A 16798-nucleotide genomic window follows, 5' to 3' on the forward strand; every position below is an offset into this window, starting at 1 on the left:
TTGGTGACCCCGAACTGAAGCTTCACGGAGTGGTGTATCGCCATTTTTACTTTGTATATTGACCTCGGCTCCATGCCTGAGTAATGTTTCGACAATCTGTTGGTGACCCTGAAGTGAAGCTTCATGGAGTGGTGTTTCGCCAAACTCATTTTGTATATTCACGTTAGCTCCATGGCTGAGTAATGTTTCGACAATCTGTTGATATCCTTTACCTGCTGCATTCTCCAGTGCCGTGCCATATATTCCACCTGGAGCATTGATATCTGCTTTACGGTGAAGGAGTATCTCAAAGATCCCTCGGTGTCCATTACTTGCTGCTGCATGGAGTGCTGTACCATACTTTTTACCTGAGGCATTGATATCAGCACCACGGTGAAGAAGCATCTCAAAGATCCCTTGGTGTCCATACGCTGCTGCTGCATGGAGTGCTGTACCATACTTTTTACCTGAGTCATTGATATCAGCTCCATGCTTGAGCAAGGTTTCAATAATCTTCTCGTATCCGCCGCCTGCCGCTGCTGCGAGTGCTGTATTGCCCTCTTCATCTTGGGTATTAACATCAGCTCCATGCTTGAGCAAGGTCTCAATGATCTTCTCGTATCCGCCGCCTGCCGCTGCTGCGAGTGCTGTCCCACATTCTCGAGATTGTTCGTTTGGGTTGGCTCCATGACTAAGTAATAGCTGAACGACGCGTTGGTAGCCATTTAATGATGCACACACAAGCGCTGTGCTGTAGTTGGCGCCCCCACCACTAGGATCGGCTCCGTTCTCTAGTAACATTTTAACTATTTCTTCGTGGCCCCGGTCTGCAGCTAGCTGTAATGGCTTATCTCGCCCCTTATTGATGTCGGCACCACCCTCTAACAGTAATCGAGCAAAGCTCTTCAACCCAAGATAGGCTGCAAATCCCAGATACGTCCAATCTGACCAGCCATAATGGTAGTATAGGAAACCTTGAGAAACAAATGTCCAAGTCTGTATATAACGGGCGGATGGATCACAGAGAATGCGCACGCGATATAAGTCTGCCTCGAGAGGGATATCTCCACAGTGAATGAAGTGAGAAGGCCAATAATTTCCTGAATAAGACAGGAAGTGGTATGATTCGTCGTTGATATAACTCAATCGGCCGTATTCATTGATAGGTCCGCCAATGTCAGGAATCAACAAGTAATCGAGACATACTTGTAACATTATGCTATGAGACTGTTGGGCGCTGAATCTCCCTTCCCAGTATACATCCTCCCCTTCCCCTTTCGCCTTTTCTCGCTTCCTTGTAAGAAACTCTCTGGCCGTCAGGTGGATGAAGGAAAGCTCTGAGTCGTGAACACTAATGAAAAGACCGCAATATTCTTTCACGACGTCTTCAAATGCTTCCGGTGACCACAGTTCATCCATAAGAGTTGTGTGTGAATCCATTCTTTGTTCTCGAAGACCAAGTGTCAATGCAACATTGGCTTCAATGAGAGTCAGAGGCCTTTCAGCAGCGAGCACAAGCTGAAGAAGATTATTTGTTCGTGGATCATTCTTTTTCCCACTTAACATTTTTTCATAGGCTTCAGAGACGTTCTTGGGTAAATGAGAAAGTAGCCTATCCACGTCTGCAGGTTTGGCAAACTTGGTAGGCTCTGCCTTGATATAATCAAGTGTTAGATAAAGCCATAGGTAAGTGCGATTCTCCATGCTCTTAAGACGTGATTTAATCTTTTCAGCATTGCGGATTCTATCACTGAACTTTCTGGTCAAAAGTTCGACTTCAGCATCGATAACAAGGTCTATTTCTTCACGGATCTGCTCATGCTTTTCGTCACCATCAAGACGCACATAGGCTGCATTCTTTGGGAAATTTTCGAAGGAGTATTCCAAATGGGAAATTGGACGACTTGTGACAAGAAACTTGAGCTTCGATTTTGACCGCAACTCTTCGTCGGAATAGAACTCTTTCAGCTTTTCCAGGATCCAACCTCTACTACCCTTATCACATTCATCCAGAGCATCTAAAACACAGATGATTTCACGGGCATCTGAGCCTATGGCAGAATCTACCAGGATTTGCCAGAGATCGGAGAACTTGGAGGTCAGGGTAGTCCCATTTGCTTTGTGAAACGGAAGGGCATGCATGATTGCGTTTGAGGTGGAAGGAAATGTGAAGAGTTGATGCAGGAGTGCACATAGGGCATGGGAACCATCCATCTTTCCTTCTCCACCTTCCTTGAAGAAGAAGTAAGTCACAACAGGCTTTGGGTTATGAATGACTGAATCTGATGTGATGGTGATGGTGGTATGCGAGTCCAGATGTCCTTCATCAAGTAGTGACTTTGACAGCACTGACTTTCCACATCCAGGGTTCGCAGAAACCCAGAGTAGATCTGATGAGCTAATACTGTTCCATTTGGTAAATCGTTCATCCTTCAAGAACCACTCACAGGTCCCAGAAACTCTCGTAGGGTTGCTATCCTTGTATCGCTTGTAATCGCCCGCGACTTTGGCAAAATCTTCCAGTAGCCTTCTTTCCTGGTCTTCTCTTCGATGCTCCACCATATGTTGAAGAATCCTTTCGCTGAAGTCACGTGTTTGGCGTAGCGCTTGGAGTTGCTCTTCCCTAGATTTCCGAATTTCAGAACATTCTCCGACAGGGATGAAGCGATCGCGGCAGAATTGATCCAGTTTGTTGATATTTTCCATAGGGCCAGACCAAAGGCTAGTCCCTTGTATATCCTTCCATGCGCGGGATCGTTGGGGACTGGCCAAATGATCTAAGACTTGAGCCTGATACTCAATCATATATGAGTAGAGCTTGGCCAGGGGCTCAACTAGAGCCTCGTAGTCCTGTCGATGTTCGAGGTCAAGATACTTCTGCTCACAAATTTGCCAATACATTTGTAGGTCAAGAATGGTGTTGAAGCCTTCAAGCATGTCTTCATTTTGTGACATGCCACTTGTTAAAAGCTTTCGGGGTCAGTCATGGCTTGCAACTAGGTGAGGGTAACTTACTTGCATAATCAAGGATACGCCGGACCATGCAAGTGCGGCATATGGCTGAGCCTTGACGGCAGTTGCCACGAAATCATCGGACCAAAGGACAAATTTCACTAGTTTCTCGAACTGTGTTCGTATTTTGATTTCTTTGTCATTAATTGTAATCTTCCATTGCCTCCTCTCTCGGTCCTTCACAAGCTTGTTTACTGCGGCTTCGACGGAACTGGGGCTGAGGCTGTCTGCGCTGATATCACTAGTGTTTCCCTGGAAAGAGCCTACATGGTTTTTGTAGATTGTCACAAGATCTTGATCATGGTTTCTCTCCTGGAATATTTCGAACGCTCGAGTCCAGGGATCTACCCAGCCCTGTTGATTGAGATTTGTTTCCATCGATGGCGGCTCAGTTGTTGTTTTTCCTGGTACAATAAAAGAGGATGGCGATTTAGGAAGTGCAGGTTTGGTATTCACCGTTGCAACCCGAGGCGCACTGTTCGGCCTGTCAATTTCACATGTTCTCTCATTGGCTGCATGCTTGTTCTTTCTGGAGCCTCCAAAAAAGCGCTTCAAATGTGGTAGGAGGGGCGCCATTTTGCTACCACCGTGACAGGCTACAGGCGCAAGAAATGTTTTGGAGAGTATTTCGCGGGGCAGTGGCAAGCTTATAATTACTAGTATTTATTGATACTAGTAATTTCCTTACCGCCGGGCATCTTCCCAGTGGAGCGATGACCCCTGTCGCACAGCCGTATTCGTGGCTTGTCTTGCATTAGGGCCACAGGAAACATGCTGCGCCCCTTCATCGATGGAATATGATTCATGCACACCCATTGGTCTACTTGTCTTTTGCTGGCGTATCATCATTCTTTCTCTCAGCCTCCCTGTGATGCTGGCGGGTTTGTATAGTATTGTTGATAGGCTGGTATGATAATCGTCTTCTGCTGAGCTGTTCCTTAGTCGCGTATATGCTAACCAGCTGTTTAGAGCGGTACGGGTTCCCCGCTGGACCCTGCCTCAACTCGCCCTAATTTTTGGGTACAGAGCACCATGGGGACACAGTTCCGCGTGGTTAGAAAAAGGTCGGCATGATTAGAGATTTGTTGGCAATTTTCTTCTAACCACGCTTAGTTGCGTCTCTCTCTCGATGATCTCACCGTGGCTTGGCAGCTTAACGTGGTGAATAGTGGACTTATTCTATTATTGCCACGACCTCCACACTCTCTACTACCCAATTATCCACCCTACAGTGCTAGTGTTTTATGAGAAAAAAGCGCCCGCGAAGTGACGGGCAAGATATGTGGAAGTAAAGTCTTTATTGAACTGGCAATAATATAGATGTGACCCTAATCATGGTTAGACCACACATGCCGATAGTACTTCTTCCCAGACCACGCCGACATCTTTTCTGAGGACGCCGCACGGCAAGCCTTCTTGGACACAGCAGCGGTGGGATACATACATCTGTGTCATCTCCATATGGAGAATTATAGCAGTAGGGGTATTTTTAATCTGTCCATATCAACAATGTCTGCTATATGGTGTTTCTATGTTTCTACCAAGCTGTGACAAATTAGAATACCGAGAGCGTAAGAACTCCGGACGATAAATCAAATACAAAAGGTAATCTTTTTTATAAGGCCCCCAGACAATCTCTCTCTTAAGGGGCCCTTATTTAAGCAGTTACCTCGCTCCACAGCATTCGACAGGACATCGCGTGCGTGTCGGGCTCATGAAGAAATGTGGCCAGCATCTGGGCGAATTCTTCTTCACGGCGGATACACATGCGAGAAATAGCTTCTGACACAGAATCAAGACACCAACCTTCGAAGCTATTCCCAGCTGCGGGTGACGCTAGAAGAAATAACACCCACAGCCTGAATTCAGGCGTAAGCCACGCGCATGCTGCATCATCGTCCAATAAACTTCTAAGATGAGCAACAAGCATATCACATGTTGATACACCTGCGGGAGCTCATTGCAAATGGTTACTGTAAATAGCAAGAGAGAAAGTCGGCATATCTCCAGGCTTGCAGCCGAGGGATACTTAAGTTCCTATACCTAACTGATAGGAGGCGGTATTGGGTTGAAGTAATACAGAAACGGGCCTGTGCTGCTTCGGCCTGGTGGTCTTTATTATTTATCATGGGGAGGGTCTTTGTGACATTGTGTAGATTGCAGATTGCCTCTTTGAGCAGTTTGTCGAGGTTCAAGAGTCGATCGAGTTCCTGGAATCCGTGGCTGAGGTGGTATGTCTGAGATCCTGACCCGCAGATATTCGGGTAGCGTGCACCAAAGTAAGGGCTTTGGGTGGCATCTATCGAGCCGCATAGGTCGGCACTGAAAACAAAAATGTTAGTGGTAATTTAAATAGTAGATCATATCGAAACTTGCCGATAGATCTTGCTCTGGATAAGCGGCTTGTGGTTTAGGCTGTCTAAACCGCCTCGTAAATCAACAAGGGTTTTTAAGCCTTGCATATGAACATTCCATTCGTCGTGGAACCCTAGCATCTTCTACTGGAAAATTAGTGATATTTAAGCGTCTCGGACTTGTAATTTCTTGAAACACACCTTCATCATAGCGATACTAGCAACGACAACCAAGGTTTCATCGGCGGCCGAATCCGTCAAATTTGCCATCCTCTGATTGACGATGGCTATAGCTTCATTTAAGTGTCTGGCAAATAAGGGATACCCGCGAGGCCAGTTAGTTGTCATCACAAACGATGCAGCACATCCCATAAGACCATGCAGCAGAGCTGGATCATTAAATGCCAACGGTAACCAATAGTTGACCATTGGGTTGCATCCACTCCTCTTCTCGATTGAGTAGAGCGTCTCCCAAATGGTAGTAATATCTTCAGTCAGAGTCAGCCACTACAGAATTTTGGGGAGTCTAAGAACCGGACATCCTACACAAGGAAAGTAGATCATGCATATATGGCTCAAACTCAATCGATAGCATGTTGAAAGGATCCACGCGGCCAAATTGCGGGGGTATCACTTCCGAGGAAAGAACTCTCTTAGTCCGTATGCTTTGTTTTTCATCTTCAATAGAGACCCCTTTGCGCTTCTGGTCATGGTGTGTGTGGTGGAACATCACCCTTTTTCTGATAGTTTTACGTGTATCACAATCAATGCCAGTCGAGTTACTTCCCAGATTGATGAATTCAAATAGTTCATGGCCTTTCCGTTTCAGGCTATCAGAATTGGTATCGGCCCGTTTTCTCTTAGTTGCTGGTCATGTCAGTCAGCATCTAATATCCGAGATATAATGCAGAAGACCAGTTGCTTACATCCTGTCGGTCGTCCCCTCTTGCGGGGAGCGGGGACCTTGACCGAGCGTTGGCCATAGCGAAATACAACACCTGATTCAGTCGGTGATGATGTTATCGCGAACACTACTTCACTAGGTTCATTATCCATTTTGAGAAACAAGGGTGTGTGGTCCAGTGAGTATGCTAATAGAAAGATGGACGATGGGAAAGATACTGGTTAGGGTCGGAGCTGTCACGCTGTAACTCCGGTCAGTCTAACCCGATTCAGTTGCAGGTCGAGCAATAATTCGACCCAAAATGGTAATAGATCTACAATATGTCATTTTCATACACATAATCGACGCAACTTGTGAAAAGACAACAAGTCATGATTCGGACAGTCATAAAAATTAGAACGTATTTACGATAACTCCGACCTAATATGACCGTTACTGTTGACCATGTAATGAAGGATTGTGGGCTATAAAAAGACATCCTTGTCCCTTGATGTGGACTTTTCTCCTACTGTTATATCAACCTGACAAAACCTTCAATAAACAACCATGTCTCAATATAATGCCCAAACCACAGCGGAGGAGGTGGCAACTGATTGCTGTGCTGCCATTTCCAACAAAACTCTCCTAGTGACTGGGGTCACTCCTGGTAGTCTTGGTGCTGGTTTCGCGACAGCGGTTGCAAACTACGCGCCGTCCCTTATCATTCTCGCCGCGCGTGATGTAACAAAAGCTCAGCAAACAGCTACAGATATCTTAGCCATCAATCCATCCGTGAAGACCCGTATCCTGCACCTAGATCTAGGCTCCCAGACCCAGATCCGACAAGCAGCAGCAGAGGTTCTCGACTACGAGGAACATATAGATGTACTGGTTAATAACGCAGGGATAATGGCGTCACCTTTTTCCCAGACTGAGGACGGCGTGGAGAGCCAATTCGGAATTAATCATATTGGCCATTTTCTCTTCACGAACCTGATCATGAGCAAGCTGATCGCACCGGGCAAATCCTCGCGTGTTGTCAATATTTCCAGTGACGGCCACCGGCTAGGGCCTGTTCGGTTTGATGACTGGAACTTCGATGTAAGTTGGCTGTCCTGGTATGGAATATCTGAAGACAGAGACTAACTGAGCACAACAGGACGGTGATACGTATGATCCTTGGCTAGCTTACGGCCAATCAAAAACGGCGAATATGCTATTTTCTGTGTCGCTTGCGCAGAAGCTTGGGGGAAATGGCCTTATTTCTGTTAGCTTACACCCTGGTGTTGTGGGTACACAAATTCTGAGGCATGATGTTGATGAATCGGTTAAGGCACTCGGTGAGAATTAACCACTTCTGGTCCGAGCCTACTACCATCATGTTTAATTAACATCGACTTAGTCAAATGGGATCGTATCCAAGGCAATCGTCAGTGCTGGGATGGGTTCAAGTGGAAATCTATGTCACAGGGCTTAGCAACACACACGGTTGCCTGCTTTCACAATTTAGTCTTAGGTTAGTTGCCATAGGTGGGTTTGGCTTTCATTATACTAACTGGGTTTCAGAATATAATGGCGGTTATCTTGAGAACTGCCGAGTTTTGAAGCCAGCCGAAATTCGCTGTTGGGGTCGAGATGATCTAGAGGCGGAAAGACTATGGAAGTTGAGTGAGGAGATTGTTGGACAGAAGTTCGACTACTAGCCTTGGTACAGTTATACAATTTTGCATTGGAGTTATATGTCTTCCGAGTAAATGAGACTGCCCTATATTATAATTATATCACGCAAGGTTCCGCACAGATGACTTGCTATATTTAACAGAGAGATACAAAGTAATCACATGCGAATGGCAGGTTGTTAATGCCTAAGATACCTAAGACAAGTACCCTTGAATACAGCTTGCCAATCTTCTAAGGCATCTGAGACTATTCAGAATCCATGTCTCACATGTGCTGTTAATCGAAGCACGCCAAGATCACATTACGGAGGAGAAATTCTTGGTGGGGAATGTCTGGCCAATGCCGCTGGGCAGGACTCTGACGCCGACGTCTCGTACGAAATAGATCGTAACTAATGCAAGGGGCTCTTGCCAGGGGTGGCCAAGAATCCAGAGTTGCTCCTGCCGAGATATTATCAGCCGATGTAGGTATTAGCTGACACTATCTACTATGAACTCATCTAAATTACCCATCATGGCTAGACCGAGAAGTGGTCTCACCCACTATTCACCATAGAGACACCCACTCATGTATCGACGACGGAGAGTCCACACTCCAGAAGTTTAGTGCTGGGTGGGTGGTCATCAGTAATCCCTGCAGTTGTATTTTTTAGTTTTTTTATTGTATTTTTCCCCTGAGAATTGAATTGCATATCGGGTAAATTGGGGCAGCTTGGTTGTGATTATTCTCAAATGAAAACTAGAGGATAGTTCAGTATATCTGATGTTATAACATGTCCTCGTCTCTCTTACATTCATCAGCGTCATAGTTCCCCATACCGTTGACATCTTCCATGCTAGAGCCCTCTAGGACACGGTCTGAGCCATTGTCACCACAAGCCCAAGGATGTTTGCTCTGGATATCTGATTCATTCCCCTGATCCTCTTCCTCTGGCCCCTTATCACCTTGATCTGTACCATCATCCTCAAGAAACGAACCTTCTTCACCTAAAAACTCTGTGTCCCCTTCATCGCCATATCTGGTGGATGTATGGTCGGGATGGCCCATATCTCTAGACCGATAGCATTTGAAGCATCGAAGATGACCAACACAGTCATCGCACACATAATATGATCCGATTTGATCCTGTAGTGAATTAAAGCATAGTTGGCAGTGTAAATAAGACCTAGAAGGGGAGAAGCTATTAGCCAGTAAGCACATACCGCAAAAGTTCTCGTCGAATATCTGTGCCTCTTTCCAATCATGCACAGTTGAGCCTTTCCACCAAAGGCGCTCTCTGGAGCTTTTGACCTTTTTTATTTCGTCATCGGTTGGGGTGACCAGTTGGAGCATCGCCCTCAAGTCCGCCGTCAGCACAGATCATGATCTCAGCACCATTCTCCTTCAATTCCTCGATTATGTCAGTGCGTTGGGAGAACCTAATATCCCATATTTGGGCTTCTCGAAGTGCACAGAAAAGTGGTGTCCAGCCATCGCAGTCCAGCTCGTTAATGAAACCTTTGAACTTTTGCATAACATATCGTACCAGGTCAAGCCTACCACTCACAACGGCAAAATGCAGGGCATTTCTCTGCAACCCGCCCTCGGCCTGGAGATCAGCTCCGTGGTCTTCTAGGTACTTGACATGGTCTAATGTTCGATACAATGCAAAGTGAATAGGTCTCCAACCAAATCTGTCCGCCGTCTGAACATTAGCACCGTTCCAGTCATGAAAAGCGGTAGAACCTTTCCACTTGACCAGGAGCAGAAAGATACTCTCGCCTCGCCAGCCCCTTACTTCACTTCAACAACCGGCCATGGAAGCCGGATGGCATACATGATTGGTAGGATGTGCCCCAGGGTGAAATCTACGTCTGCAAAATGGGTATACTGTACAAAAATAACAGGGAGCTAGTTTTACCGCTAGAAATGCAGCCAATGTCAGCCGCCCTTCGCCCTTCACAGCCTAAGATCTACTTATTAGATTCAACAGGCCGTTACCCACGCTGTAAAACAAAATGTCAACATCATTTCCATGTCTTGGACGATTGAGCGGGATAGCAATAACAGCGGCGACATAGACAAGCTCAAGAAGGCATTGAAGATAGCATCTGACAAAGGCATCCTTTTGTTCTGCTCTACTCCTGACAAAGACCAGGACAACCAGTCAGACACGCATTTCCCTATCCAATGTGACCATTCCATCAAAAAGTTCAGGGCTGGAGCAGCAACACAAGATGGATCTCTTTGGAAAAAGGCCAGTAACCCAGCCGACTTTATCTTACCGGGCGGTAACATCGGGATTAGAAAAGGCGATCCGGATCTCCGAGGATCGAATGTTCTGAAACCCGGATCCTCAATAGCCACGGCCTTGGCCGCTGGGCTAGCGGCCCTTATAATTTACTGTGTTAGACTGGGTGCTCTTTACCATCAGCACCATTAGGCTGATCTGATAGGAAGGGTGACGGTGCGCGAGTTTCAAAGGATTCAAGAGCATGAGTACATGAAGGAAGCGTTTGAACATATTGGAAGGAGCGGCGGCAAATCTGATGGAAATTACGTCAGAATTGGCGTCGAATCGTTTTTCAAGAAGCTTTCTCAGAACTTCACTGAGCCATCCGAAGATTGAGAGTCATTGTGGAAGCGAATCGCAGAGATGGCTCGGCAGCTCGTTATCGAGAATTGAAGCATTACTCATTATAAACTTCAGAATGCCACGATTCAAGCCTATAAGTGAGGAATTCCTTTCTCTTGTATCATTCGAGAAGATGTTGAAAGGGAGTATCCCCGGAGTCGAGCAATATGCACCTCTTTATGTATGTTTACACATATTCTTCTGCGGCAGCGTATTCCCCCATTATTAGTAAATGTCTTGGTAATTAGGTCTCAACGAAGTTTTCTTCACCGTCAACCCAGTATGTGATTATAGCGAACCAAATCACGCAGATTCTCCAGCCGTAGCGGCATCTTTCTTGTATGCTTAAGGTTCCTACATCCACGAACGATGAGGAAGAAAGGGAAACAGAATGAGGTCGGGTAAATGACCCCTGTCCAATCCGGCAGTCACCGGCAAAACCCTAAGCGGTGATAGCGCCGATTGGTGCCTTTTTACCGGGAAGGTGGGGATGATCCCATTTGAGCAGATTTCGATTAGATTAACTTCCGGCATGGCGCCAAGCGGTCGGGCCAATGTGTAACAGAATAGTATTCGGTTTCGTCAGGCCAAGATCCGAAAGCGATTCGCCTTCATACGAGTCATTTGCTTTGGGCGCTCCTAGGAATCGATGAATCCCAATTAATCATACAGCTATAAACTTGACACAGGCCAAGTGACCCACTGTCTCATTCCCAGACAACTGCAAATCAAATAGCTCTGGCCACTGCGTTCTTGGCATTGCACTTGAGCACATTTTCTCCTTGGCAACCCACTTTTTAACGTATGTGTCTTAACGACTTTTCGCGACAGTGGGTACACTTTAATATGGACATCCCCCGCAGCCATCCAGCATGTTCTCTTTCCTCCTCTCCAGAGTCCAGCAACGTTCGTCCCATCTCTCGAGTATTGACGACTCGAGATGCTCTCCCCGCGCCATGCTCACGATATTCCGGATAGTGGTCCCGGCGTTGAACACCACTGGGGATACTATAATCGCCAACTCCCCTGTACCAGTGGTGCGGGAAAGTGTGCATATCTAGATACGGTCTATCACAGTCATGATTTGTCGATCCTCTATAGTGCTATTCTCTGGGCGGTCATTCTTGGGATTGTATTCCTTTGCTTCATTGGCCACTACTGCAATCCTATCACACGGAAGTCCACATCTTCATGCGTTCAGAAAGAGGGGGAACACGAACATCGATCACAGAGCTCCATGTATCGCATGAGAAGATCACTGGGTTCGATATACCACCGCTATTTTGTCCAGGAATCTCTAACCGCTCTATTCGGCCCCACCACTCGGTTTAATATCCTCATCCTCGCCATTCTAGCCGGCTATCTCATCATCTTCAGCTTTGTCGGGATCGTTTACAAAACATGGTACATCCCTGTCAAGGGAACGAACTTGCGCTCGTCTCCCACGGGAATTGGCCCGTGGGCTGATCGGCTTGGAGTTCTCGCATACGCCTTAACGCCCCTCGCTGTGCTCCTGTGCACCAGGGAATCCCTCCTTTCCCTCTGTACCGGAATACCCTATCATCACTTCAACTTTCTTCATCGCTGGCTCGGCTGGATTATCTACATTCAATCTGCGCTTCACACCTTCGGCTGGACCCTCATGGAGGGGAAGCTGTACCAGCCGCAACCCTCAACATGGAATGCTTTTATCGCTCAGGAGTACATGATCTGGGGCATCGTCGCCATGATATTCCTGTCATTCCTGGTCTTCTTCAGCACCAAATGGGCCATCCGTCTCACGGGGTACGAGTTCTTCCGCAAGGCGCATTACGTCGTAGCCATGCTATACGTGGGTGCTTGCTGGGGACACTGGGAGCAGCTTTCATGCTGGATGATCGCGTCATTGGTCGTGTGGCTACTCGACCGGGCCATTCGGCTGTTGCGGACTTTCTTCACGCACTTCGGCCCGCACGCTTCAGAAACGGTCTCCTTCTGGGGTCTGCACATCCCCAAAGCTCGCATCACCTCCTTTCCCAACGACGAAGACGGAGACGTCATCCGCCTGGATTTCGACCACGACCACAGCCCTTGGGAAATCGGCCAGCATTTCTACCTGTGCTTCCCCGGGCTTAGTATCTGGCAATCGCACCCCATGACGCCATCCTCTGTGCCTGGCGGCTCCAAGCAATCGCACACGTACATCATCCGCGCGAAGAAGGGTTTAACCAAGGACCTGGCTCGCATAGCCCGTCAGCCCCAGGGACGAAACTGGGAGGAATCACCAAGCACATCCATCGTTCTTTCCGGACCATACGGCCAATCCATCGTCGACAACGACCTCCACTGCTCAGACGACATCAACCTCTTCTGTGTTGCCGGCGGCACGGGCGTGACATTCATTCTCCCCATCCTGCAAGCTATAGTACTGAATCGATTCTTCTCCACCCGGAGAAGCTTAGTCGAGCTTGTGTGGATCGTCCGCCGCAAGTCAGACATGCGATGGCTCAGCGAAGAATTGGAAGTGCTCCGTACCGCCGCGCAAGCATGCACCCATTTCCGGATCCGAGTGTACGTTACGCGCGAAGACGACCGGGCCAATGTTCGAAACTCCTTCACGCCAGCATATATCACCGACTCCGAGATCAAGAGACCTCTGTCTACTGTTTCTCACGATGCTCCTTTGTCAGAGAACCCGTTCTCGGTGCATTGCCTGCGCCCCGGGAATTCCGGTACCTCGGTACACCCTGATGTGCCGACGGACCTGACTGATTTCGTTCAGCGCACTGTTCAGGGTCCAACGCGTGTCATTGCTAGCGGGCCGACGGGGTTGATCTCCTCGCTTCGCACGACCGTGGCGTCGCTCAATGATCCAGGTCGGGTGTGGAAGGGTCATGAGAGATACGATGTGGAGCTGGTTCATGATGATCGCTTGGAGTACTGATCTTGTTTTTGTCCACTCTTTGCATAGCGCTTTTCGGTTCTTGTTAGCATTTTGCTGTATATATTTACCTTGCATTATGTCACCTTCGTGCCGGCCATGAACGAGTGGCTTGTCGATTTGTTTTTGTATATATACCCACACGCAAAACATACTTCAATTTGACTCATTCCATGAACACTTTAAATAGGCTGCAAGTACACAATATTAAAACCGAATAGATTCACCTAACTCCCACTATCTCCTCTTTTATCATCCATTTTTGCATCTGCCGCGCGACCCTTCTTGGCCTGCTGCTCCCTTCTCATATCCCCCACGACCATCGGCGGATCATTATTCGTCCGTCTATCAATCACGTTAACAGAACAATCAATACAACGGATGCTGAACATACGTAGTAGTCCATGAATTCTCATAATCACCGTATAAATCCCAGTTAAGCTCTTCTTTGTCTAGGAGCTTTTGAAGGTCCTCTGGGAGTGAGGAGCTACGGCGATGAGAGGGTCCTTTGGTGGATTGGTAGGATTGGTTGGACATTACGGATTCGATGACTCGATCTGGATGTGCGATATATAGGATGTCCTCGTTTAATGGAATAGTGATTCTTGTCAAGATAAATCGAGTATGTTATGGAGGTAGGCTTCGTTGTTATGGGCTAGGAAGTGGAGTACGAAACGTTTATTAGGAACCGGTATGTATGACTTCATCAGTCGAATGATAGGTAAACCTTGTCGCTTTGCCACAATTACATTGTTCTTTCGTGTCCGCCATTATAAGAGGTGGCTATATATGAGGGGTTTGGCTGGTGTGGTCTAGAACCAAGTCCTGTGATGTCACGGCCGAGTTATCTCCGAGTTAACATCATAGGGTTTATTATATCACTTGGGAATGACATCAAATATTGTATTCCATGTATATATCATGCAGGTAAACCGGATATGTCATTTGAGACCTTTCCACCAGTCCATCAATTGAATCTCACATTAAACCATCACCAACGCACCTCCAAGCAAAACCACGAGACTGACAGGCAAAAAAGTCGAAGAGAAGACAGGCCTACCTGCCCATAATCGCCGCCACAACATCCTCAAACCCATTCTTCCTCGCTTCCACAACAGCCGTGTCACTCCACTCGCCCCTGGCCTCAACATCCGCCCCCCTCTCCATCAAAAACCGCACAACGCCCACAAATCCCCTCCCCGAAGCCAAAACAAGCGGCGTCCCGAAAGGCCCCGCCAGATTCACATCCGCCCCGGAATCAACAAGCACCTTGACGGTATCCAGATGTCCCGCCAGTGAAGCAGCAGCCAGCGCGCTCCCGCTAGGTCCTCTACTATCCAGCGGAGCACCGGTGTCAAGGAGCATTGCAACAATGTTAGTTAGGCCAAATGATGCAGCGTAGTAGATTTGATGTGGGTGGCGGATAAGACTGGAACCATCGGTTCCCGAGAAGGGTGTGTACCCATCCAGGAAGGCTGTCCAGTTCAGGTATGCTGTGCCTGAGTTGAGAAATCGGAGGATTAGCGCCGTTAGTTCGGGGTCTGTTTCAGGGTGGGCTAGGCGGGCATGCACAGCCCAGTAGTTTGCCGCGTAGCTGAGTAGATACGAGGTTTTGATTTTGCTTGGGGTTGTGGTGTAGGACTCTGTGAATTGGAGCAGGTAGGTTAGACTGTCTTTCGCGATGGTGGTGTGGGATGTGGATTCTGTTATTGCGAGGTGTCTTTCTGGGGTGGTTTGGATCTCGGGGGATTGGAGGTATTGTTTTATCGAGGGGTCGGCGAAGTGGACTTGGTGTTGGTTGGGTTTGAATTCGTCCTGGGGGATCGGATTACTGGGAATTGGTGGCGTGGTTGCTATGAGGGTGTCCGGGCATATGGCGAGGATGGCGCGTGGGTCAGGAAGGCGTTTGTCAACGTCGGTGCCGGTTTCTGAGATGACGGCTAGTTCGGCGACTTCTTCGATGTAGAGGGTTCGGGTGGAATGTGCGAGCCATTGGAAGATTTTCGAGACGAGTTGGGGATGCTCGGTGGACGATACTTCCTCTGCGGAGGAGCCTTGTGCTTCTGACGGGCCTGGATCTTCTTCTGATAAGCCTGGAGTAATATATCGTACGGCATTGAACGACCAGGAACTGTTCGCTTTGCATCCATAGAATGAGCCTTACAGGTCAACGACCGAGCACACCGAGCACCATCCGGCAGAGTGACTGCGCACTGCTGCTCGATGTCGACGGGGCTGGATTGGGTGGACTTGGTGGTGGAGGACATTTTTGGCAAGGATATGATTACTCCTTCATAGATGCATGAGCTTAGGCAGCGGCTGAAGGTCGAGATATATATGTGGCGGGCACTATTGAGCAATAAAAGCCTTGTGGATCGTTTCAGCCTTGCATTGATCATCGCTGACCCCGCTGTGGCTTAGCATAGAGTCAGGCTGATATTGACCCACTCACGACACAGACGCCGTTACAGCATTTTCTCTAAGATGACAGGCTTCGAACAAGTGGTAACAGACATGAAGCATGCTCTAGTTATGCAGCTTAGGTAGCAACTGCATTAAAGTCAGCTAATATGTGTAGTTTACAATCCGCAGACGCCCTCCATGTCAAAGGCGGCATCTTCCTCACACTCACAGTATCCACATGAACAGCCCTCTTCACCATGACAGTCAGAGTAACCCTTTGGGATAAAAGAATCTGAAATGACCCCTTCTTCACACGATTAACCATATCCGACCCCCGAGATCTACGATGCACAACGGATGACTTGGCCCGTCCCGGATATCCGGAGTCACAACAACCGAGACCAAGGGTCTATATCTAGGCAATCGCTACAAATACCCTGGAATCTTCACAAATGCTCTCCTCTCAAGTATTCATCATGTCAATCGGCTCGGTCCGTTGACCGCCCCAACCTACCGATGGACGCCGTCAGTAAAGCAAAAGGAACTGGGGAGGGATGATTTGATTAAGCTCAACAACCGAGACACTGGTTACACAGAGCGCCTCCAGACGCGAGAGAATATTCGAGCATTGGAGGAACTGCCAGTCCTGAATCGCAAGTAATTGTGTCACTGAAGCTCCAGCTGAGAGGGGAGTGTCTCACTTGGGTTGAATAAGGTCACGGGCTGAGCATGACTGGAAGCTAAATGGAGCAGGCTGGGGAGGAATGCAATATCTGGAAATAGATAGGGCAGAGAGGACTTTTGATGATTATTTTTTCAAATGAGGTTGAAACAACCCCCTTCGTGGAAGTGGGGGCTTTTCCCAAGCCCCTCAACTTCGTTCCTTCCAGCCAGCTTAGGGTTGAGGTCACTAGGAAAGACGACGGAGTCATCTCACATATTGAGTAGACTAC

At 47.8% G+C, this 16798-nt stretch overlaps 7 protein-coding genes across 7 annotated transcripts; 3 read left to right on the forward strand and 4 right to left on the reverse strand.

Moving 5' to 3' along the window:
• Positions 1-9: 9 nt before the first annotated feature.
• Positions 10-3567, reverse strand: ABOM_011265 (uncharacterized protein; the record flags this gene model as incomplete). The annotated part of the gene is made up of 2 exons (XM_022538393.1): positions 10-2949; positions 2995-3567. Coding segments are annotated over 2 exons (3513 nt in total), but the record flags the coding sequence as incomplete, so codon positions are not given.
• A 1784-nt stretch (positions 3568-5351) lies between these two features.
• On the reverse strand, positions 5352-6401 carry ABOM_011266 (uncharacterized protein; the record flags this gene model as incomplete). The annotated part of the gene is made up of 4 exons (XM_022538394.1): positions 5352-5489; positions 5547-5833; positions 5892-6212; positions 6272-6401. The coding sequence occupies 4 exons, from the start codon at positions 6399-6401 to the stop codon at positions 5352-5354; spliced, it is 876 nt and encodes a 291-aa protein (XP_022383788.1).
• A 394-nt stretch (positions 6402-6795) lies between these two features.
• Positions 6796-7931, forward strand: ABOM_011267 (short-chain dehydrogenase; the record flags this gene model as incomplete). Its single annotated transcript, XM_022538395.1, has 4 exons — positions 6796-7329; positions 7388-7568; positions 7631-7744; positions 7795-7931. The coding sequence occupies 4 exons, from the start codon at positions 6796-6798 to the stop codon at positions 7929-7931; spliced, it is 966 nt and encodes a 321-aa protein (XP_022383787.1).
• A 1280-nt stretch (positions 7932-9211) lies between these two features.
• On the reverse strand, positions 9212-9726 carry ABOM_011268 (ankyrin repeat domain-containing protein; the record flags this gene model as incomplete). The annotated part of the gene is made up of 2 exons (XM_022538396.1): positions 9212-9581; positions 9686-9726. The coding sequence occupies 2 exons, from the start codon at positions 9724-9726 to the stop codon at positions 9212-9214; spliced, it is 411 nt and encodes a 136-aa protein (XP_022383790.1).
• A 196-nt stretch (positions 9727-9922) lies between these two features.
• On the forward strand, positions 9923-10516 carry ABOM_011269 (uncharacterized protein; the record flags this gene model as incomplete). The annotated part of the gene is made up of 2 exons (XM_022538397.1): positions 9923-10304; positions 10344-10516. The coding sequence occupies 2 exons, from the start codon at positions 9923-9925 to the stop codon at positions 10514-10516; spliced, it is 555 nt and encodes a 184-aa protein (XP_022383789.1).
• A 946-nt stretch (positions 10517-11462) lies between these two features.
• On the forward strand, positions 11463-13445 carry ABOM_011270 (ferric reductase family protein; the record flags this gene model as incomplete). Its single annotated transcript, XM_022538398.1, has 1 exon — positions 11463-13445. The coding sequence occupies one exon, from the start codon at positions 11463-11465 to the stop codon at positions 13443-13445; it is 1983 nt and encodes a 660-aa protein (XP_022383797.1).
• Positions 13446-14498: 1053 nt separating this feature from the next.
• ABOM_011271 (ankyrin repeat-containing protein) lies at positions 14499-15709 on the reverse strand (the record flags this gene model as incomplete). The annotated part of the gene is made up of 2 exons (XM_022538399.1): positions 14499-15535; positions 15607-15709. The coding sequence occupies 2 exons, from the start codon at positions 15707-15709 to the stop codon at positions 14499-14501; spliced, it is 1140 nt and encodes a 379-aa protein (XP_022383798.1).
• Between the last annotated feature and the right edge of the window lie 1089 nt (positions 15710-16798).

The sequence above is a fragment of the Aspergillus bombycis genome (genome assembly GCF_001792695.1).
Source record: "Aspergillus bombycis strain NRRL26010 chromosome Unknown contig00161, whole genome shotgun sequence".
Lineage (NCBI taxonomy): Eukaryota > Fungi > Ascomycota > Eurotiomycetes > Eurotiales > Aspergillaceae > Aspergillus > Aspergillus bombycis.